Source organism: Harpia harpyja, chromosome 9, assembly GCF_026419915.1.
Source record: "Harpia harpyja isolate bHarHar1 chromosome 9, bHarHar1 primary haplotype, whole genome shotgun sequence".
NCBI classification, from domain to species: Eukaryota; Metazoa; Chordata; class Aves; order Accipitriformes; family Accipitridae; genus Harpia; species Harpia harpyja.
The window spans coordinates 32083110-32106236 of record NC_068948.1 but is presented as its reverse complement, the minus strand read 5'-3'; the positions used below and the strand labels follow the sequence as shown (position 1 = coordinate 32106236).

The 23127-nt window shown below is 49.8% G+C and overlaps 2 protein-coding genes across 7 annotated transcripts; one reads left to right on the top strand and one right to left on the bottom strand.

Annotated features, from left to right (window-relative positions):
- Positions 1-2099: 2099 nt before the first annotated feature.
- On the bottom strand, positions 2100-8571 carry MMAB (metabolism of cobalamin associated B). Of its 6 annotated transcripts, none has more exons than XM_052797706.1 (9): positions 8449-8571; positions 8312-8373; positions 8107-8200; positions 7650-7707; positions 6680-6752; positions 6189-6286; positions 5803-5867; positions 4680-4739; positions 2100-4358 (listed from the first exon to the last, which is right to left on the bottom strand). In XM_052797706.1, exons 1-9 carry the CDS (start codon positions 8544-8546, stop codon positions 4202-4204), a joined length of 765 nt encoding a protein of 254 aa, XP_052653666.1. In that variant the 5' UTR covers positions 8547-8571; the 3' UTR covers positions 2100-4201. The 6 variants fall into 6 exon arrangements, 5 of the variants coding, with proteins under 5 accessions (XP_052653666.1, XP_052653668.1, XP_052653667.1 ...); XM_052797708.1 differs by having other exon boundaries at positions 2100-4289; XM_052797707.1 differs by having other exon boundaries at positions 5806-5867.
- Positions 8572-8784: 213 nt separating this feature from the next.
- MVK (mevalonate kinase) lies at positions 8785-22545 on the top strand. Its single transcript, XM_052797269.1, has 10 exons — positions 8785-8926; positions 9005-9152; positions 10223-10370; positions 11586-11741; positions 14546-14649; positions 15700-15745; positions 16539-16629; positions 17111-17227; positions 20349-20502; positions 20848-22545. Exons 1-10 carry the CDS (start codon positions 8849-8851, stop codon positions 20997-20999), a joined length of 1194 nt encoding a protein of 397 aa, XP_052653229.1. The 5' UTR covers positions 8785-8848; the 3' UTR covers positions 21000-22545.
- The last annotated feature ends 582 nt before the right edge of the window (positions 22546-23127 follow it).

Genomic DNA, 23127 nt, shown 5'->3' with positions numbered 1-23127 from the left:
TGACTCACAACACAGACTAGTAATCCCTCCATTTGATACCAGTGTTTTGCACAACCTCTTGGCCCGTGCTCCGTGCTGGGGCTGGTTGCAGGTTCAGGCAGAGAGGGAGGAGGATATGCTGAGCTCTGGTCTCCGCATCCCTGAGTAGAATGAGATAAGGTATTCCTGCAGCTTATTTTTGTGTTTGCTCACATTGACTGAGACATGCAGCAGCTCCTGCAGCGCATTAGTGACCGGGTGATGGAGTGCTCAGACCTACGTGGCACTGGCTTGGCACTGCCGCCTCCTGGGTGAGTGGTACTTAGCTGGCTGTTCAGAAATGCGCTTTTGTGGCTGTTTCTAAGGTCAAGTTCTTTGATACTGACTGCAGCTTCACCCTGGAGTGGTTTGAGCACTGGCTATGGCACTCTGCCTATCCATGCACGCCCTGCGGAGCAGCTGTAGCGTGGACGGGGCACAGAGGTGGGCATTTTCTGCCAGGTTGCAGCAGAGAGAGAGCTGAGGGACCAAGACAGCCCTTTCATCAATGCAAACAGGCTGAATCTGCTTGTCTGATGCAGGGACGGTGGCTCTTACCCTGGGGTGCCATAACCATACACCTCCCCTTTTCTAGCCAGGTCTCGCCTTGCTGTAGCACGAGGTGTTTGGGTGGGAAGGGTTTTTCTTTGACCACTTCCAGGCAAAATGGGTATTTCAGAGGCCTGCGACTGCAGAGGACTTGACCTGATGGCAGATGTGGTCCCTTCTGGTCCTCCAGCTTGAGAGGAGGAGTGCAGGACTGCTGCTGGCTCCTCATTGCTGGGGCCATGCACCCTGAAACTCGCCCTTCAGATGCAGCACTACGCCAAGCCCCGGGCTGGGTTGGGGCCAGCGCATCCTGTCAAGGTGGAGGCACACGCGTACTAGTCCTTCCTTCTGTGCATTAGCAGAGGAAACGCTGCCTTGTATAAATTTACATATGACTTGGCAAAATGTACGTTTGTGTCATTTCTGCAAGAGCAGCAGCCGGCTCTGCTGCTTACACATTGTGGCGGTAATAGAGGTGCTTGAGTTATAGTGAAACTTATTTCGTTTTACAGCTCCTACAGCGTTAACAGATGTACAGGCGTCTGATCCAATCATGCAGGAAGAGATTTTGGGGCCAGTTCTTCCAGTTTTGACAGTGTGTAAGCTAGGAGCAGCCATACATTTTACAAACAAGAATAAACGACCCTTAGCAACATATGTCTGTGCTGGCAGCTCCAACGTAATCATAAATAAGGAACCCTGCTAGGCAGGAATGTATCTGGGCTCTGCATACGGTCAGTACGGACAAAGCATCTGCCTTCCTCCCATTATATTAATGAGGTGCAGGCACTGGAATCCCTATGCTGTACAGTTGGATTTGCTGGCTGGGACAAAGGACTTGGAAAAACAAATGCTAACCCAGAGCAACAGAGCTTTATTTGTTTTAAAGCCTGTATTTCATTTTAGTGACACTTCTCTCCTGCCCGCTGTCTTGCCAGGCTCTTGTGCATTACTGCACACTGCTCCGTGATCATTAGCAGACGCCAGCTCGGCCACGCTAGAACTTCTTTGCTGAAATCAGTGCACAAGATCCCTGCTTCAGCCCGTGTGTCCCCTCCCGCACTGGCCTCTGCTCCCAGCCCAGTGCGGAGGACGCACTGGGGCCTGAGGACCCAAGCCTTGCTGCAGCTTCATGGCCAGTGGCTCTCCTGTGTACCTCGGGGACAGCATTCAGGACAAAAAGGTCCTTTTTATACAGCCAAGTGCTGTATGACAAGGTGGTGAAGCAGAGGAAAAACACTGCGCGCTGTGAACTCTCCAAGGGCCAAAGCGTGGCCCCTGCGGAGTTCTGCTCTGCTGAGCTGCAGTAGCCCACGGGGCTGGGACCATGCTCAGCCTGATCTATGCTCACTCCTAAATTCAAGCCCTGGCCCACTGTGCCTGCTTAACTGAAACAACAGTGTCACCCCAGACATCAGCCTCCCTCTGCTTCAGCCCTGCAGAAACAATTGCACAGACATCTTTGGGTAGAAAGGGAGAGGGGGGGAGTTGGAAGCTGAGTGCACCCTAATAAATTTAATCTCTACATCATGTTAAAGTGTAGTAGCTAAATTTATTTCTCCTTGCAATCAAAACAATGCTAGCTTTGGTCCCAAAACAGTAGTGAGATTTCTTCCCCCCAGCTGGAAAAAAGAAAATACTATAAATCCATCCCGGAGCTGATTTATATAGCATTCATGAAGAATTTATATTGCAAAGAATTTTATTCAATTAAACTTGAAAAGCCTCTAGATTCCTAAGGTTCAATAGTGATCACTGAGACAGAGCTATCATAAAACTGGATGGCCTGTCTGGAGCAGGCATTGAGAAAATGTCTGATGTGACATTGCAGCTGACGGTACAGTCCAAATCAAGAGCATTTGTCATTGGGATGTGTTACAGGCTAAGGCTTGGAAAATTACTCTGTGAAAAATGTGCATTAACAATAGCCATGAAATATCTGTTTAAAAAAAAAAAAAAGGGTGAGTAATGAGACAGCGGTATCTATTAGCACCGGGCATTCTTCACTCTGACCCCACTCTGATTAAAAAGTTAACACAAAAGCCAGAGACTCTTTCGGGAAGCAAGTTTAAGGTTGTTTCTACTTAAATAATTGAACAGAGGAAGCTGCATGACTGACTGAAAAGCTCCTGCCACTAAAAGAGGCACCCTTGGTGCAGGACAAGCACCCTTGATGTGTAATCATCACCTCTACTGCCCACAGGTTTCCATGATGCTCCTCCATACAAGGAGGGGAAGACTTAAACCACCATGTCTGACGTGTATTCTTCCCAATTACATTTCCAAGCTGTAAGTGTCTTGGACTTAACTGTAAAACTGTAATTGTCTGTATTCTCTATACAATGTGGGTAGCAAGGCGTTAACTCATTCAGCTGGCTGTAATGCACTTGTTTACATACTTAGTATGGTTTTTTGGCAGTCTTCAGTCCATCATGAAGCTGGAACAGAGGATGTCTTCTCTGTTGAAGTACTGCATTCTGCTGTTGTGATGTTTGCGGCCAGATTCTCCAAGCCCTAGGACATGCTCTAGTCTACTCTGCTGAGGGCTCCGTGACAGTGACACTCCCGAGGTCAACGCGGACATTAACGTGTGTGAGATATGAAGCCCTTTGGGTGTTAGCCTCTCTCTTCCAACTCTAGCTGTCAGCTGAGGAGGCACCGGGCCCCTGCTACTCATCACAGCCCCTTTATCTGCAAACTTAGTGACTTAAGTGGTCCCCAGTAGAGAGATATTCAAACTAAACAAGGGCTCTTCTCCGTCAGCTGGTACCTGCAGCCAGAGGGGGATGCTGTAACCAAACTCAGGGGGGTCTGTGCGCTCAAAGGGGCAGCTCCATGTGCAGTTAACCCCAGCTACCGAAACAGAGCTTAGAATCATCGAATCATCTTGCCTGCACGTGACCTGTAGGCTTTGGCCCTTCCTCCTTTAATCCCTCTATCTTGTGTGAGCTCCGTTCCTGGCAGAGGATGCACTAGATTGTCAGCACAGAGACATTCTTCGCATGCATAAAGAGAGGCAGCCAGAGCCAAAGAATTCTTAGTGCATTCCTGTAAATCTACACAGCTCAGCTTCAGCCAGGGCTGATGGATTGAAAGCAACTTAAAAAAAGGCATGCTGGGCTCAGTATTAAAAGTATGACAGTTAAGGGCTCTTTGGTTACAAGTAAATCACATTTATTATTTCAAAGCTTGTGGACGGAGTTCCTGAATCTCTACACAGTTGCTGTTCTGTACGAGCATTATGACTTACAAAGAGAAGCTGATTGTTTTCTCTTCTTCATTCCTCAGAGTCCTGTCAAAGCCTTTTCACAGCACCTGCCACTGCCCAGGGAAATTAAGACATCTCTAGAAATCAGCTGTAGTTCTTTGAAGTCTCCTGCCTCAACTCCAACCCCAGGCAAACAGTAACTCTGATGCCATCACCACGGTTTTATACAAGGGGTATTTGGATAAGGCCCAGTGAACAGAACAGCTGTGTTCCTCACAGTATTTTGAACAAGGTCCTAGTTATTTAAGCTGGAAGTTCTTGGCAGCTCACATTTCCAATCCAGACTTGTTCTCTTTCCCTTCCTCGATGGAGGAAAGCAGTCTGCTGGATTTAGCTTCCAATGATCAAGGAAAACAAACCTCCCAGTTATGGTCCAGGCTTTAAATATATTTTCTCTTCCTTTCCTTCCTTCATTGCAGCGTAACGTGCCAAAACGAAGAGGTAGTCACTCAATCTGGAAACCAAGGGAAAAGCAGTGAAACCACTTCTCACATCAGGTGCGTTTGTATCCAGCAATGCACAACTACAAAGCAAGGCACCTTTGATTAGAGCACAAGAACTGCAGGTAAAGGAAGGCAAAGAGAGACCACATGAGAAGTGATTTCCAAAATCGCCTTCAGTAAGAAAGTTGACTGCTCCCTCAGCACCGCAGCAGTGTCTGTAAACATACAGGCCTCGCAAGAATACTTTTTAACAAGCTGCTTGTTGAAACTTCAGAGATCTTATTCTAGAAGGGAAGCTTCTTGAGAGGTAAAACCCCACAGTTTTATCCCAAGACTAAGGGAACACCACCAGGCACACTTCAGTAGTATAGAGTAAGGGTTTGGGATTTTATTTTTTCTACCTGTTTAAATATTTGGCCACGTTTGGATCTGCTTCCCCTGCTTGTACTAAAGGAACCACGCTAGAAAAAGAAAAGGAAAATTTTAGTGTATTTAACTTTCTAGCTCTGAATGCCCAAAGGACTGCGATTTGCTGCAGCACCAACCTTCACACCCCAACCTCACCTGGAGTCCCCTATTCTAACTCCCCACAGCACGTGTGAACACAGTTTCCTTCCCCAAGAGGAATGTGTGGTGGCTAAATGATGCAACTAATTTTTGTAAGTGTTCTGGAGGACTGCAGCTCCAGTCCTCTAAAGGATGCTCATCAGTGCTATCACTGAACAATGGCAGCAATTTGCAGGATCGTTATCATTTTCTGCAGGTAAACAGGGACCCTTCTTTCGTTGAGGGAACAGAGCTGTTCCTTGCCTCCTGACTGGTGTACAGCCCTCTTCCTAGCTTTCTTTTGACAAGAAACCACTGACTGTGATGTTAGCTTTTTGAAGATCATGCTGCTCCAGTGTATCTTGCCAGAGCAGCAATCTTAGCAGCAGAGCACATCCACAAAAACGTCTTCCTGCACATCAGTGGCTTCAGTGAAGAACCCCCAGCAACTTAGAACTGCTGATGAGTGGGTTCAGGCTAACACAAGAGACTCTGCATGGAAGTGATTTACATAATGAGCAGACAAGAGTTTTCTTCTACAGACCTTACCAGGGGGAGTTTTCATCTCCAATAGAGAAGTGGGACAAGGTAGGTGTGGGCAGGAACATCTTAAGCCACTGAAAGCTTCCCTGGATCTCACACCTGCCAGTGCCCCAGCTTCCATGTGTGCTAGCCTACAAAATACAATTAGCAAACCAGATATGAGCTGAACACGTAGATGCAGCTCAGCATAAACCTGTTTGTTCTTTCTGAAGTTCTTAGCTCAGATGACCCAGTTCAGGGGAGGGAAGAGAGACTGCTTTTTGCTGACCACACTCCTGGAATTTGACTAATACAAACACACAAAGTTTGACTGAGGCTCTAGCGGAGTGCAATACAGCTATGGCTGGTTGCTCCGACTGCAAAGATTTACTATCATTGTAGCATTCTGATCACCTTTTATCAATTTTATTCTGTTACACTGTAGCCAACACTCACCACCTTTCAGCTCTGCGGCAGACAGCTCGGGAAAAATGGAGAGCAGCACTGCTTTTACCTCCTGACTGAAACAACAATGAAACAGCGCATCAATGTCTGCTAACAACAGATATAGCCATCCGCCTTATTGTATAACTGCAGCAAAGCTTATCACATCTCACGCACACATGCAACTGAAGCCGATGTTATGGATAGGCAACTGGGAAGATATCTGAATGGAGTACAATGTGGAAATTTAACTCAACTGGGTCCTTCTCTCTGCTTTTCTTTTGGTACTTGTCCATGCAAATAATGGCCTCACAACCTGTCTTCCCACGGCAAGTGGTAGAGCAGATTTACCCTAACAAAGCTTTCTCCAGTCAGTGAGAGGCATAAGCAGTACCTACTGGCAAGATGAAAGCTCTGAGTGGAGGAAGCTCCTCTGAGTAACTGTCAATCCATTGCTCCAGCTCCAGAACTGGCTTCTCACTAAAAGATGTTCGTTCTACAGAGGGAAAAGAAGACTCAACTAAAAGAAATGCAGAAGTGATTCAGTCTACAGATAGAGCTCTACTTTCACATTTCTTGGATCCATGGGTCCTAAGAAAGCATCCCAAAAAAATCCTCCTGCTAGAGCAGGGCTGGCTCCCCATTCAGCAGCTGTGGCTGGGTGTCAGTGTCCGAGCAGCGCCTCAGGCCAGCTTACAGCACTTGAGTCACACAAACACAGCAGCTTGTGGGACCGTGTGTGACTTCATTCAGCACCCAGACAGGCACGGCAGAGCAGCCCTTAGGCAGCTCTAACTGCCACATACCAGAACAGCCTCCCCAGCGCCACTCTAGAAGGACAGCTGTGACTCAAGAACTGTTATCCCAGAAAAGGTACTGTGGGGCTTACTTAAGTGAGCCTCCCTGGCTGAGGAGAGAGGCGTCGCGATGTTGGAGCCCACATCCTGCAGCATACACTGGACCTAGATGTGGCAATCAGGACAAAAATAAGAAGCGCTTTCATTAACCAGCCTTTGATGCTCCGGTACAACTGCAGCAAGCTCTGGGAGGCGACAGCTGGTTGCGCTGATTAAAGAAGATCCTACCCTTGTTGTTCATCATCCCCCAGCCTACTGGCAGGGGGGATCAGATAAGTGCTCCCTAATTGCTTTATGAGAAGCCAGATTAGCGCATGTACTTGTTTTCACTGGCACATTAAACCACCCTGGCTGACTTTGCAGAAAGCAGACTGGGGCATGCTCACATAATCCCTTTGCTGGTAGGACACCGAACCAATAACATCTGGAAGACAGGCAGTGACAAACAGCTGCAGACAGCACTGGCTTGATGTCACGTCCACTTCCAAGAGGGGCATCTCTCCACAGGCCGGGATACTTGAGAGGCAGTCTGGTAAAGCTTTTTAAAATCTCTGCTTAGCTCCTTCTGCATTCTTGTGCAGAGTGAAGCTAATTAGCAAGGCTCACAGACTGCCACGGCAGGACCTGTCTCCCACCATTGTGCCCACGTGGTTACTTTGCCCCGATTTCAAATCTGAGGCTATGTGACAACAAGACTTGCGTCCATAACCATGTACAGTAACAGGTCTGAATAAATCTAGAGATATGTTTGTCTGCCCATAACTAATCACATGATCTACCGGTTTCCTTCTTGGTTAAAGAAATTTACTTCTTAGAGAATAATCAAGGGCCAGCATCTTAAGTCTTTATTTATTTTAATACCAAATTTATTAAATTCCTGTGTGTCAGTGGGAGTACTGTGTCTAAAATTAAAGGGTTTAAGAATATGTTTCAATAGCGCAGATGAAGTGACTGCACTTCATTATCATTAATGATAAGGTGAGGATTATCATTAATACTCACTTTGTGAAGTTGTTCAACAAATGTGTGGCCCTTTTCACTCATAAATTCACCAGCAAGCCTAGTTTAAAAAAGAAAAGAGTTAGATGGAGATGAAAAAATTACCACGATTGTGCATATATGTTTTTCCATATGAAAAACACAGAATTTGGACACTCCTGGCTGTACCCTCCAGAGGAATTTGGTCCACAGCGTATCCCTTTCCCTCCTGCTGGGCGGTGGGGTTGGGAGAGCCGTTCTTAACGGGAGAGGATGCCCAGAAAACCCGCACAGAAGGGGGTTGGGATGGTGTCACTAGGCCTTTGGTGTGTAGAGGGCCTGGGTTTGGCCTGCCCAGGGCCAGAGCTCCCTGGGCTGGCGGCCACGTCCCTGGTCAGCACGGCCACCTTGGCAGGACACGGCTGGGCCTCCACAGCCCCTCCGCCCGGCAGCGGGAGGGGCTCCTGGGGCAGGGGCTTACCCGATGGCCGAGCTCAGTTCGTCGGTGGCTCCCAGGGCTTCGAAGATCCGGTCGGCCTTCGGCCTCCGCTCCCCGGTGAAGGTGCTGGAGAAGCCTTTGGAAAAGGCCCGGGGAAGGCACTCAGAGGCCGGGCCCGGCCCAGCGAGGATCGGGCCGGGCTCTACCCCGCGCTCACCTCGGTTCCCGCCGCCCTCCAGGACATTACCTGCATCTCCCGTCCTCGTGTAGATCTTCGGGGCCCGGTCGCTGCGGGAGCCGCCGTCGGGGCTGCGGAAGGCACAGGCTGTGAGACAAGGCGCGGGCTCCTACCCCACTCGGCCCCCGGCCCATCCCCGCGCTCACCTGCCCTCCCCGCTTCGCTGCTGCCGCTGCCCCGCCGCCCCCAGCGGCCCCCGCAGGCCCCGGCCCGCTGCTGCTGCCGCCGCCGCTCGCCGCAGCATCCCTCCCGGCCGCCGTAGTCGCCGGCCGCCGCCGCCGCCACCGCCACCGCCCCCTGACCCTCCGCGGCTGCCGTCCCTCCCTTCTCCCACGCGCGCCGTCACCCCAGCTCCGCACCACTCCGCGCGGCCGCCTTCCGATTGGCCTTCCCGAAGTCCTGCCTCCGCGAGGATCCCGGCTATTGGCTCGAGAGCGAGGAGGGCGGGGCAGGGCGCCGCTCCTATTGGTGAGCGGAAGTGTCGGTCCGCGCGGTTAGAGTTGGGTGTCTGAGGCAGCCCTGAGAGGCCGCGTCCTGCTGTGGGAGATGTGGGAGCGGAGCCTGGTGCTGTCCGCCCCGGGGAAGGTGATCCTCCATGGGGAGCACGCCGTGGTGCACGGCAAGGTAAGGAGCCTGCCGCCGCCCGTGGAGGGGCTCCGGTCCGGCTCACCTCCCCCTGACGCCGCATCTCCTCGCCCGCAGGTTGCCCTGGCCGTGGCGCTGGACCTGAGGACCTTCCTCCGCCTGAGGCCCTGCGCTGAGGGCAAGGTGTGCGTCCGCCTGCCCGGCGTCGGCGTCGTGAGGAGCTGGGACACCTCCAGCCTCCAGGCCCTGCGGAGGGGGGTTGCAGGCAAGCACTGGGAGGAAGGAACCGCTCTCCGTGCATCGTGTGGGGCTCTCAGTCCTGCTCGGCGACTTCTGCCCGGTGTCTGTGCTGGGACGCCCGCGGGGGGGTTATTTGTTCCCCCTGCAGAGTGTTGCTGGGCCTTGTTGTCTCTGACCATGCTGAGTGTGTGTTTGACTAAAGTGTCCCTGCACACTCCCAGCTCAGGCACCCACAGTCCCTCTGTGTGCCTCTTGTGACCTGTCTGGTGCTCTGGTATCTGTGAGTGGCCCTTGCTGTGGCTGTGTCCTCCTGTTTCAGGTTCCCAGGGGCTTGTTCTAGTGCTGCTGTAGGTCAGGCAGTCTTCTAATACATAGAGGAACTAGCCAGGGACCATGTCCAGGTGTATTACTAAAGGGGGGCCACAAAGGAGTCTCTCTGAAGCTGGTCTGAATTGAGGGCTCTCGGGGAGGGCAGGGATACGGACCCTGTTTTCCTGCCTCTCTGCCCCATGCCAGCCCTCCCTGGAATTTCTGCAGCATCTTGTACTGGATGGAGCCCCTGACTGGTGGTTGTGCCGTTTCCTTCCAGAGGACCTCATGTGAACTCCTGTGATCCTCATGAGCACTGTTTGCTTAGCAGAAGGCAGAACAAAGTCTGCTGGGTCAGAGCACTGGTGACCTCTCTCAGTGCTGACCAAAAGTTCTCTTGCACTGATGCCTGCTCTTGGCCATTCAGAGTCCAGACTCATGTGAAATGCATCAGAATATCCACATTCTTTAATAAACAGTTCATGACTTGCCAAGTTCTACACAGTGATGGATGGGTACACTGCAAAGTGTAGGCAAGGAGACAGTTGCTGTAATGCAGCACAGTTGTGGGGTGTGGAAACACTGGGTTTTCGGAGTGGCTGGTGGAGATTTTGCTTTTATTTTATCATGAATCCTTAGGTAGAAAGTTTGTAGGTGAAATCTGAAATCGGCTCAATCTGTTTCTGCCTACTATAACAGGAGATGTTGTTCTTGTAAATACTGCTTTCAAGTTTAACAGTTCCCTGGTTACTAAGTGTTTAAATTCTCCCCTGCTTGCTTCCATAGCTGACTTTGATGAATCTAAGTCCCCCAGCGTAGAACAGCTGCATACACTGAAAGAGTTTGCTGGAATTGCTGCCGGAGCCTCAGCTCCCGAGAGCCTTGCTACTCTTGCCTTTCTTTATATGTGCCTGGCTATTTCGGCTAAGTATGGGTAAGGCTATCTTCCTGCCCCAAAATAAACATGCTGTCTTGAGTGTTGTTCACCATTAATTGCTTCTACAAGGTCACAGGGGGAAAACAAATCTTTGAGGCAAAACAAGGAATTACAAGGAATCTCACTTCATTTAGGTTCTGAGCACCTCAGGAGACACCCTTCAGACCTGAGCTGTTTGGGTGAGGTACCCCAGGCAGGTGGGCTGGGAATCATCTGCTGTCATTTAGGCATCTAGCTTTGAGGTGCTTAAGTCAAGAGCTGTTCATCCCACCATTCCTGCACAGTCAACAGAAGCAGACAGACATCCCTCCCTTCAGCACACAGCTCAGTTCATCCTGGCTTAGGTTAGAAAAACTGCTACAGAGGTGAGCTGTGAATTCATTGTCTGAGTTAAGTCTGATCCCTCCTGTGGGCTAAATCTCCCTGAAAAGATGAGAACTTGGGGTAACCACAGCTCAGGGCTGTTCCAGTTTCTAAACCTGACCAACACAGTTGATGATACTGGTGTAAGTTACTGCACAGGTGCTCAGGGCAATGTCTGATACAGCACTGCTTACTATTTTAAACCAAGTCAGAACCTGACTTCAGTATTCATAGCAAAGGAATAAAGGTTAAAGAATTATGATATGATAGCACTAGGGCTGTCATCAGCCTGCTCTGAAACCATCAGTTCATAGTTCACATCACTCACCAGCCAGTGAAAAGCTCCTGGGTTTGATGTTAGGGTCTGTAACACAACCCCGGGTGCATTCAGTGGAGAAAAGGGGCACATGGGCACGGGTATATGCGTCTTTCGTCTTCCCCATCAGCTTGTCACTCCAGTGGGATGTAACTATGCAGCTAGGAATTTGGGATATTTATGCTTTATTAGAAATACATTTAAAATCATGTTTACAACAATCTTTGAAGGGTGTCTTTATGGTGCTACTCAAGTATTTAGTTACTAAGTGCCCCTGCTAGCAGCTTGACAAGCTGTGCTAATCATAGATCCAATTCAGCAAGGCTTTGTTCTAGTACAATGGCTTAGCAAGGCTACTCAGCTGTGCTAACTGAGCACTTGTGAAGCCCGTGTGTGTATGCATGTGCTGATGTTGCCAGTTTTCAAACAGCTTTTCTTGTGATCGGTCCTAATAGGCATCTTTTGCCTTTGAAATGTTGTCTCAAGATGGAATTCAAGGTTGTTGTGTTACATCCTGTGTGTTTGTGTTCCAGAGATGTTCCGAATGTGGACATACTGGTGTGGTCTGAGCTGCCCACGGGAGCCGGGCTGGGTTCAAGTGCTGCCTATGCTGTTTGCTTGGCGGCGGCCCTGCTGACGGCGTGCAGAGCCATCTCCTGCCCTCTGAAGGAGGGAGAGTCCACAGCCAGGTAACGCAGCAGGGAAGCCTCCCTGCTTTGGATGCACAGCCCGGGGCAGCTCTGCTTTCTGTGCCCCTGTCTTTCCTTTTACCTGCACAAATCCTGGCACTGGCACCTCTCTTGGTCTCTCTGGCCGATTCCTGGGCTGTGGCCACAGCAGTGGCACCCTGAGCACCCGGCTCCTTTCCCTTCCTCTCCTATCACTGCCCAGTGTTGCCAGCAGCAGAGGCATGCCCTGTCCCAGGGCTCCGACCTGTGAATCACACGTTTACAATTCGCTTCTCCTGATAAAAGCAACTGAATGCAAAGACTTTGTAAAACTTGCACCATTTCCCTTGTCTAGTGTAAGATATACACACTTAAAAAAAAAAAAAAGCTTTATTTGGCCAAGCAAATAAAACACACACATTAATGTGGTGAATTTTTTTTAACCTCTATTTCTTCTCTGTCCCTGAGCATCTTCCAGGTTTTGCGTTGAGTCCTCAAGGAGTCAAGCATCCTTTCTGGTTTTTATACATTTTCACATGAATTTTTTTTCTGCATGTGGTACATTTCCTCCTGATCTCCTGCCTGAGTTTCCCCTTTATCAGTGGCTGGTGAAAAGGGGTTTCTTTCCTTCTGCCCTTGGGTTGCTTTCCCTTGGAGTTCAGTCTTGAAAAACTGGTCTGCTCTGCTGTGTGTCTGAGGAGGCTCTGTTTAAAGATGCATATCACAGCTGGAGTGGCAGAACCCTCTATTGTGTGCTGGGTGCCAGGTGCAACCTTTTATGGTTGGCTTCTGTGGATTTTGTGGGACTGAAAGTGAGACAGCAAGAGGGGGTGACTGTGCTCTGCTTCAAAAACAGAGTTTGCAGCCTGATCCAGAAACACGTTCCTAGAGCAGAGCAATTTGTACGCCATGCTCAGGCAAATCTCCCAAATAGTCACACGGCATGAGAAATGAAAGGCCAGTTCCAAACCAGGCAGCAAGGATGTCTTCATTCCCTGCTTGTGCTTCTTAGCTTCAGCTTGAATGCAGCGTAATTTTTTTTTTTTCTTCCAGCTGGCATGCAGAGGGGTAGGTGAGAGATGGGGGTGTCAGACTTCGGAAGGTTTTTGCTTAACATCGCAAGAAAAGAACAGCGTGATATAATGACTCCTGTGTAGAGAAGAATCGCAGCTTCTGAAAGAGGATTAAAAACAAGTGGTTTACAGCAAACTGCGCTTCTATTTTGAGTAGCGGTGGTGTGAGCTGTTTTCCTGAATGCTTCACAGATTAAATATTGGCAAGTGAAATGAAAGGTGTGTGGAGATGGATAAAGACATTCAGCTGAGGCGCAAGGAAGCAGGGAGTTAAAAGGAAGCAGCTTCCAGATAGCAGGTGGCTCTCAGAATTTCTGCCTTGCCTTAGCAGTGGTCAGTGACTGTTCTCATTATTTCATGTAAGACTGTTTGATGCTTTTCCAAAATCCATGTTTGTGCCTCTGCTTCATCGTGCAATACCTATTCTGGGCCCCATATTCTAAAAACCTGTCGAATGCACGTTCCTGCTGCACCAAACACCAGCTCTGATCTCTGCAGAACATCACTGGTGCTGGGATATCTGATACTGCTGTGCATTAGGCCATCTGAACAGTGGCTTGGAACATGCACTTTGTGTCTGGACTGCAGAGCAGGCAGTGCTGTGTTGCAGGGGGAGACTCAGAGATGTCTATTTGTGTGCCTGTGTGAGTTGAAGTGTGTTACAGCAGGGTGCAGGAGGGCTAGCTGGCTCCCTGTGGGCATTCAGCTTCCCTTGGGGTGCCAGGGTTTGAGACAGTCCTTCACCATGGAGTGAGTGAGTGGGTTTGAAATAGACTGGGGAGTGGTGAAGCTGCAGCCAGCAATTGCTTTGTAACTGGCAGCTCTGCGTTTGCTTTTTGTATTGCTACAGCCCATTAATTAGTATGTTCAGTCAGGGGCCTTGATCCTTGCTGAGTCTGACCCAGCACCAAACTCTTTGTGCCAGCATTTAAACTCTCAAAGCACTTACAAATTTATGTGACTGCTTTCAAGACAACGGAAAGAGCTGGTTTTGTGGTTTTAGCATAACACCTTCTGGATCTGTGTTTGGTTCCCGTCTGTGCTCTAAGTGCCAGCACCCAGTGTAGCTTGAAGTGTTAGGAGTTAATCCCTAAAAACCAAAGTCTTTGCTGGAGGTGGTGGTGTTAGAACTGATTTACTTTTTGACCCAATTTTTGAGGCTTCTGCAGCTGAGCAGCTGGCAATTAGAGGCTGAAGCTGCACGTTTGAAATGCAACTTTTACTATTCCGTTCTCACATTGTGCCTTCTGCGTCTATAAATACACCGTCCTGCCTGTTGGTGAGCAGGATCTCAGGCCAAGATGTGTGGTAACACGCAGTGTCAGGGAGGTGGGGATAAGTCTGGACTAGCATTCAGTTAAATGTGATCTTTGCTAGGGCTAGGATCTTCTCCCTGAATCTGCTCCCTCCCTCGCTGCTGGCCTGCAGCAGGAGCACTGGGTAGTGGTTGTGCCCTTTGTGCTGTCTCTGTCCGTGGAGCAGTGCCAGTTCCCCTCGCAGGCTGGATGTGTTTCTGCACACTGCCAGGCAGAGAAGTGCTGAGTGCCAGTTAGGTGCTGGAAACGGTGATGCCTGCTCTCTGCTGAAAGAACACAGTGCGCAGAGGGGTTTTGTGATGCCGGGGCTTCCCACAGCAACTGGGTGCCTTGTATGCTTCCCACTGCTTTTGTATCTCCTGTGGCCTCTGGTGCCTCTCTCTGTCCACATGTGCTGGTTTCAGTTGTGTATTGGAGTCATTTTCTTGCCTTTCAGGTGGACAGAAGAAGAGCTGACTTTGATTAACAGTTGGGCCTTCCAAGGGGAGCGGGTGATCCATGGCAATCCATCGGGTGTGGATAATGCTGTTGGCACCTGGGGTATGTGTGTATTTGCTGCTCCGCGGCACTGAATATGGGTGCTGAGGAGAGGCTGACGGGGTGGCAGAGCAGCAGACATGTTTCTGTTCTCCGCTGCAGTGTGCATCAGCTGTGGGAAGGTGGTGAGCAGATGACACAGACTGCATTTCTGCAAACAATAAGGCTTGGCTGGGGTTGCTGCAGGGACACTGGATGGAGCAGGTTGCCTCACTGCACTGAGGTGCAGCGAAGGGAACAGAAACTCTCAAATTTGGGTCCCCATTTTGACCCAAGTAGAGGGAATCCTTTTCTGTCTCACTTTGCCCCATCTGTAAGCTGGGACTGGAGCCAGCTGGGCTGTTGGGAGACTTGCTGCAGTAACACCAGAGATTGTCCCCCAGGCAAGTGCTGTGGGGCAGAGACCCTGTTGCAAATAACCGATATTTAAACATTCTGGTGTGAACAAAGAAACCTAATCCTGTTGCAAGGATAATGCAGTAGAAAATGCAGTTGGACAGCTGTCATTTAGTTTCAATTAGCAGAGACTTCCAAGTGTTTTGGAAGTGTCCTTCAAGACTTTTAATAATCTTTCTAATGAGACCTAATCGCAATGCCTCTGTAAAAGTAGGAGCCAAGTGAGACATTCCTTCTGGACAATGAAATTCCATGCTGAAGGACGGCTGCTGACATGAGTGCACACATTCAGTCCAGTTTGAAACCTGCATGCTTGGCTCTGCCCCAGGGAATCACTGCTTGATTCTTTTTTTCAGTAAAGATTTAATGCTGGCCAAACTCTTTGCCTTTTAAAAAATATTAATGTGATCCCAGACTAGAGGAGAGCAAAGAGAAAGGCATTGGGTTAACTACGTCCAGTCAGACCCTCTCATTAAGTCAGCAGGGTTAGGCAGATTCATGCTGTCTGAGAACATGGTTCATTTAGCTGGTGTTTCTTGCAATTACTGTCATATGCTCGGGGTGAGGTTCTAAAGATGAAAGACCTTCTGCCTCTTACAACACTGTGTTATCTCTCAGCTCACTGTGTACTGAGACAATGCATGTATTTTACTTTAGGTGGAGCCCTGAGATACCAATCAGGAAAAATCACACCATTAAAGAGGTAAATTTTGAGTTTAAAAATAACACTTGCATACGGTGGGTGGAATATGTCAAAGAGGCATTGGGTGGATCTTGTAGGGTATGAGATTAATGGGAGATTGCTAACACCATGGTGGAAGGACTTTGTAGCCAGATTTTGCCATGGGTGTGGGTAGCTTGAGTGTTGTCTTGGTTTGGGGTGGATGGGAACAGTGAAATGTTTGGTCATTATCTGACATTAGATGAACACAGCACAAAGGATCAATATTAATTTCATGGCATCATGGGCAGCAGGAACGGATCTGCTCCTGGCAGCAAATGACATTGCGGGGAGGGGGAACTTTTTGCTCACCTGGTGGTAGGACTGTGTGAAAACCAAGCTGCAGAGACAAATCCATGTCCAGATCCTGCATGTTCCCTCTGCCTCCTGCCAGTGAAGTATAATCTGACTCCATTAAAATCTTTCACAGTGCATGAAATTGCTCTATTAGCAGTTAATGGCTACTGCTGGCTAGTCTCATAGATAGTATTTCAAAGGAAAAATTTTGCTTGAAAAACATGGATTTCAGTAAATACGTTACAGTCCTATTTATAGCATTAGTACAGTTGTTCCTTGTATCTAAGAGCAAGCCTCAACCCAGCCAGCACTTAAGCACCTGCTTAACTTTATTTAAAACTAATGGGACTCTTATCTTGGGTGTCTTGCACAAGTAGGCCTTTCAAGGCAGAACAAACTGTAGCTTTCTGGGCCATGGCAGCTGCTGCTGGGGGACTGTGAAGGAAAGAGGCAAGGAGGTGTCTCTTGTTGCTTCCAGGGTGCCGATGCTGAGGATCTTGCTGACCAACACAAAAGTGCCTCGAAGCACCAAGGTCCTGGTGGCTGGTGTCAAGGAGAAGATTCTGAAGGTGCGGCGCCTGCCTGGTTGTGGGGTTGGGGATGTGTGCTGGTGCAGGGTGGGGAGATAACCCTCAGGAGCTCAGATCTGCTCGTCTGGGACTGCAGATTTCACGGGGATCTCCTGGGAGGTCCGTCCTGTGGTCGCTGCATTCCTGTCTGCTGCTAGCTAAGGCCTAGCTGCCCTGGGAATGGGGGTTCAGCTCACCTCCTCCCTTTCTCCAGCATTAACAGGGCTTACCACAAAAATCACTGGTTTGCAACCATGAAAAGAATAGTTCCTTCCTCTGACCTGTTTCCCTCTGTTCCTCCATTTTCTGCAGGTGGGAGCCACTTACCATTGCCCTGCTCTGCAGTGGATTTTTCTGTGAATGAGTGGCCCCAAATGGGATGAGGAATTGTCCAGCTCAGAGAGATTGGGGCCCGTTTTATCACAGTGGTGTTAGACTAGCAAGCAGTCTTCTCACATCTTGCCTTCCCCCCCCTTCTCAGTTCCCTGCTATAATGAACCCGGTGTTGGACTCCATCGATGCAATTTCTCAGGAGTGCCAAAGTGTTCTGGAAGCGATGCCTGCAAATCCATCACCAGAGTATTACCCTGTGCTGGAGGTAAGGGGCTTGTTCGCCAGTATTTTTAGACACTGTTACTGTTGAACATCAAGATGTCATTTAAAGAACATTAGGTCTAAGAAAAAATTTGATAGCAGGAAATGTTCAGTTCTGAGTGAAACCATGCTCTGTGTGTGCTGCTTTTAGTGCCTTTCCTGGAGCCAAGGGACAGAAAATGCTGCTGGTGTCTCTCCACAGCAGTGCACAGGGAGGGAGGGAGTGAGCCTGGTGCTTTGTGGACCTGTAGCTCTGGAGGTTTTGTTTCCCTTTGCTAAGAAACGTGGAGTGAGTTCAGGCCGAGACGCCGCCTCCCTGCGCCGTGGGCCAGCCACGCTCATTCTGGCAGTCACTGCCTGTGAAGCAACTGCTTTGTCATTGCCAAGGCTGGAGTGAAGAGCAGAGTGCCCAGGAGCCACTGGTTTGTGATGGGAGCTGGCTCGTAACCAGTCCATTGCTCTGCGCTCATCCTGGCTCCAGAAAATAACAAACAGAGTTGTGCCCAGAGCTGACCTGACATTGATGCATGAGGTGCATACAAAGATCTGTGTTTGTCTTGGCTTTGTACAAAGTAGGAGAGGCTGCTGTGGTGGGGGGAAGCATGCTTTCAAGTGGAAGAAGTTTTTTGCAGTGCTGAGAGAGCTGTAATACTGATTCATACAACCGTGGGGTAAGGATGTGTGGCAGTCTCCCAGCTGAGGCAAACCTGGCCTGGCCCTGGGTGCCAAGTGACTTGGATGGTCAAGAACCACTTGGTGCCAGTGGTGCAGTTTCTTGTTGGCATCTGGATCCCGCTCCTCGGCTCTCCCGTGAGGTTCTCTGCCTGTCCTTGCTTTTGCTGGTAGGTTGTCCCCTCCACAAGCATGAGTGTGCTCCAGAGGTACAGGAGAGGGCTCTGGGGTGGGACAGAGAGCTGCTCTCCCAGCTCGACTTGTGGCAGCAGTGTAGGGCCACTCTGTGAGCAGATGGTTGGTACAGCCTTCTCCTCTTTGCTTCAGGCTGTGTTGCACCTCACTGCATGTGGGTGAGCTGCTGCTGGGACTGCAGCAAGCACAGGAGGGTTTCCCATGGGATTCATAGCGGAGTCCTTCTCCCTTCGCACCAAGAGGCTGGTGGGTTTCTGTACCCATCTGGGTGGGCTGAGCTGGCATCGGCTGGGGGAGATCTGGAGTCTGTTTGCAGCGCAACTTCAGACAACTCCTCTCCACCTTAATGCATTATTGCTCAGACTGTCAGAAGTATTGGGAGATGGAGAAGAGGAGGGCTAATTGGAAGTGTACTTTGAGATCCTCATGTGAAAGATGCCAAAGCAGCCTTGTATACAATGCCTGGGAAGCAGCACTGCAGTGAGTGGGTTTCTGTCTTGAATCTGTTGTTTCGTCTTGTGCTTGAATTGCCCACAGAGGCACAGCTGATTATATGCAGCATATATATATATATATTTGGCTGTTTCTGAAATGTGCACTTCTGGACAGCATTGTATCTGAACCATCGAACTAGTCTACTGTGTCATAAGCTGTCATCTGATTCCTGGCAGATTTTGGATCGGGGATGACAGGTGTCTTGGATCATCATAGACAGTGCTGTGCCCTCACTCAGGCATATAAAGAGGCCTCTAGATGGACGTCTGTCCAACGTAGCACAGAACTCGTGATATATGCACTCTGCGTGCAACTGGCTAATTCATCTCCTCGCATTTGTTTAAACGCAGTACAGAAATGCTCTGGAGGTGGGGGGAGAGGGATTATTTCTGCATCGTCCTTTCCTGTGTGGTGTTGGCAGAAGACCCGTGCAGAGCTGAGGGAGGGTGAAGTGACTGACACCTGCCACACTGTAGTGTGGCTCCCACTGCTCCCTGTACGCAGCTTTCCTCCCGGGTCACCGCGAGCTGCAGGTGGGGAAGTGCTTGGTGGCACCAGCTGGAGGAGGGAACACAGGGCTCCTGTTAGGGAGCCTCTCTGGGACTGGTCCCGTCTCAGCTGGCTCCCTGCTTGTGATACCCGCTGGGACAGCGATGGGAACAGCTGACACACGCTGGGGAGATGATCAAGTCGTGGTGTCAGACCAGCGTTGCTGAGAACAAGCTTCCTCCTCTGATGGTGCTGATGAGCTGGGAGGGGACTGCAGTGCTTGGAGGCCTGGTGTCAGTTCCTGGCCCTGCTCCAGGCTTGCTCTGAGAGCGGGCCAAGCCCTTCCCTCTGTTCCTTAATTCCTCACCTCTAGTACTGGGAGGCGAGAAGCTGTAACTCCCATCTCTGTGTGGCGTTGTCCACCACTTGGGCCATTTGGACTGTGCTGCCGTGGCAGCTTTCTCCAGGAGCAGCAGGGTTTGTGGCTGGCTGGGATAGCGTGGCAGAGATGCACTTGCAGCTCACCAGAGCTGGGCAGCTCTGCTTGGAGGGCGGCCTTGCTTGGAGAGCGGCTTGCGCTGCTCTTCCCTGAAGGGAGGACCCTCTCGAACCCACTTGAGCCGGGTGCCAGATTCCCAGCGTGGTGCTGTTGAGAGGCCTCTTGGCTCACAGCCCAGGCCCTGCCCATGAGGAGAGAGAAGTGCTGCACAATGCAAACAAGGGGAGGTAACTCCACGTCGCCTCTCCAGCAATGCCATTTCAGACTTGCCTGTGTCAGAAGTCCCCTGGATTTAGTTATGCTGGATAGATTGCAGAGCTGGGCAGGGTGACAGCCAGGAATGGGAGATGCTGGCTTAGTGCCCTTCCCACGGCCAGAGAGGCGGCTTGCACAGTCTCCTGCTCAACACTCATGTGACAGGGGAGAGGTGAAGCAGTTGGGAGGCATCGGGGAGCTCTGATTTAGTGTCTGAAATAAATGCCTGCTGGCAGCTTGCCGTGATCAGGATTTTCTCAGGAGGTCCAGAAGCTGTTGTACCGCTGTCACTGTGGTGGGCAGCAGCAGCGCAAGTCATGAGGGTACAGGGACAGATGAGCAGTCCAGGGCTCAGACTCTGGCCTTGACCTTGCCGCCCAGTGCTGCTGGGCCCTGAGACATGCGAGTGGCCGAACTCCCTGCAGAGATGGCTGGGGGGGTGGGGTGGCTGGGAAGCCACAGCTGTGAAGAGCCTCTGTCACCATGCACGCCAATCTCATGTTTGTGTGGTTGCTTTTAGGAACTCTTTGATATAAACCAACACCACTTAAACGTGATCGGAGTTGGCCATCCCTCCCTGGACAGGCTGTGCCAGGTCACAGCATCCCACGGCCTGCATAGCAAGATGACTGGGGCTGGTGGGGGCGGCTGTGGCATCACCCTGCTGAGACCAGGTCAGTAACCCTCTGCTCGCTCTGGGCATCCTTCCCCCGTTCCACATGGCCCTGCCAGTGGGGTCAGGTCTGGAAGCAGAGGGATATGATGCTAGCGCTCACGTGGCTGTGGTGGGATGTGAAGCCATGTCACGAGTGTGGGATGGTGTATAGCAGAGCTGCCTGGCAGTGTGGTTTGCAGTGTTTCATACAGGGGAGATTCAGTGTGTTAATTTATGCGTGTCAGATCTTCAGGGCATTGGCCCTGTTCTAGGGGGGCATGTGTTTAAACGCGCAATGGCCTGTTTCAGTCTCCCTGCAGTGGCCTGGCTGACTAACTGGCTGCTCTTGCCTTCCTCTTGGCAGACACATCCCCGCTGGCCATGGAAGCAGCCAAGCGAGACTTATGTGCCTGTGGATTTGAATGTTGGGAGACCAATATCGGGGCCCCCGGAGTGACCCTGCACTCCTCCTCATCTTTAAATGCTGAAGTGCTGCACGCGCTCTCTGAGAGTTAAGCTTCTGCCTCTGGCAAGACTTGAGCTCTTGGCACCATGTCCTCGGAACGACAGCTGTGCGTGCCCTGATGCCTGGAAACTTCTCTCCTGCTCTCCTGTGTGGCTGAGGGCCTCTAGACATGGGTGTGGAGCCAGTTTCAGGCCTGGTGTCACTGGGAGCAGGGGCTGCAATGAGGACCTGGGAGCAACTGCTCACACTTGGGCTAGGTGCGAGTTTGACCCAGGCTCTCAAAATCCTGTTTTGAATTTACTTACTCAACTGCTGTGCTAATCCCAAGGGGCAGGAGGAGAGGGTCTTGGCTGGATTCCAGTGTGGATAATGACACTTTGCTTGGTTCTGCTGCTTCAGATGCATGTGGTGTCTCTTCCCTTCTCCCCTGGCGTCCTGCAAGGGTGGGCAGCGGGGGCTGGCAAGGTGGATGTGCAGAGAGCTTTGACATTTTTGGGTGAAAAGCGTCTTGGCAGCTCAGGGCTTGACACTCAGGTCTCCATTTCTCCTGGACTGTGATTCACGGTGGAGAGAAAACCTTTAAATACAGCTCTTACCTGCTACTAATTAAGAGGTGGATAATTAAAATGAAAGATACAGCACAATTCCAGTGAAATTATCACTGTTATCACTCTTTCCCATAATCTCTGCCTGGGCTGATAAGCAGGGTCCCGTAGCCAGACTCTGGTTTTTGTTCATGTGCTCGAGGTCTGGTTCAAACAGCAACTGTCACCTGCAAGGAGGGTGGCTAAAGGCAAGGGCAGTCTTAAAATTTCTACTTGCAATAGCTGTTCTAGGATCTCTCACACTTCAGTCTTAAACGAGCATGCCCTTGATCTTGCCTGTTGCTGGATATGTAAAACATGCCACTGCCAGGGCAGGGGGAGACTGGGGGTGGAGGGGCGTCAGTAACAGAGCAAACAAATTTGTTTTAATTTGAAGTAATTGGCTTTAAGTAGAGAAGGAAAAAAAAAAAAAAAACCAAACACCAAATCACCTCCTCAAAAGCTGACCATAACTTGCAATTGGCAAACTATAAAAGCTAAATGCATTTAAACTTATTATGCAAATGTAAATGCAGTTTTTACTTCTGAAATTTTAATGAGTTGTACCATGGAACTAAAGGCAATTGGCAGGTAAGTGTCTGAAGCTGGAGTATCTTGAAGTAATAAGCTGACTCTTAGCGGTTGTGGTCTCTTCGGTACCTGCCAAAGAGAGTTTTATCATTGTTCTGTTTGTCTGGTTTTTGGTTTTTTTTAAGTGTACGTCTGTTCAAGAATTGCTTCATTCAAAGCTGAGTAATAAATTGGCAGAGGTGGGGGAGCTTGCCTTTCACTGCAGGAATAAAAAATCAAGTGCGAGAAGTTGAGATGTACTAGCTCTAAAATCCTGGCGTCATGATGACCAGCTTTAGTTCACTGATCAGATGTAAAACTGTCTCTGGTTTTAATAAATTGATGGTTTTTTTATGTGCAAAGCGTTCTTTGATAATTATGCTGGAAACAAAAGGAAAAAAGTGCCTTACGCTGCTTCAATAAAAACAGGTTTCAGATGCTGGGTTTCTACATGTCTAATTACAATTCCAATTTGCATCCAAGAACAGCTTTACACTAATCACAAGTCAGAAAGCCTGATAAATTATTTACCGTTTTCTAATACAGTGTAATCAATGTGAGTATCTGGAAGCGTGTTGACTCTATCAGCGTTTAAATGTGTCTGTAGTTTCTGTTGGTTAGCACAAAGAAATGCCAAATTCAGTGCAAAGAAACTTCGCTTCAAAACAACATGTCTGGGGTTGATCCTCATTAGATGCTTTCCTTGGAAGACGGCCTCACAATCATGCTACGAGTGCTGGAGGAGTACAGACGAAAAGAAGGGAATAAAAATTTTGATTTGCTGGTTTAAATCATAATTAAAATTGGTGATTCAGATAGACCAACTGACCATCTTAGTGTGGGGGGCCTCTTCTTACCGCTCGTGTCCTTCACTGAACAGCCGAGCATGTTGAGTATGCTGTCCCTGGTTTGTCTTCATCTCCTAGCCATCACAGGGCAGTAGCTGGAGGCTCGGCTCTACCCAGAACATGTGCTGCAGGATCCTGTGACCGGGGACGCTTTTGCCTGCAAACTTTCAGCCTTC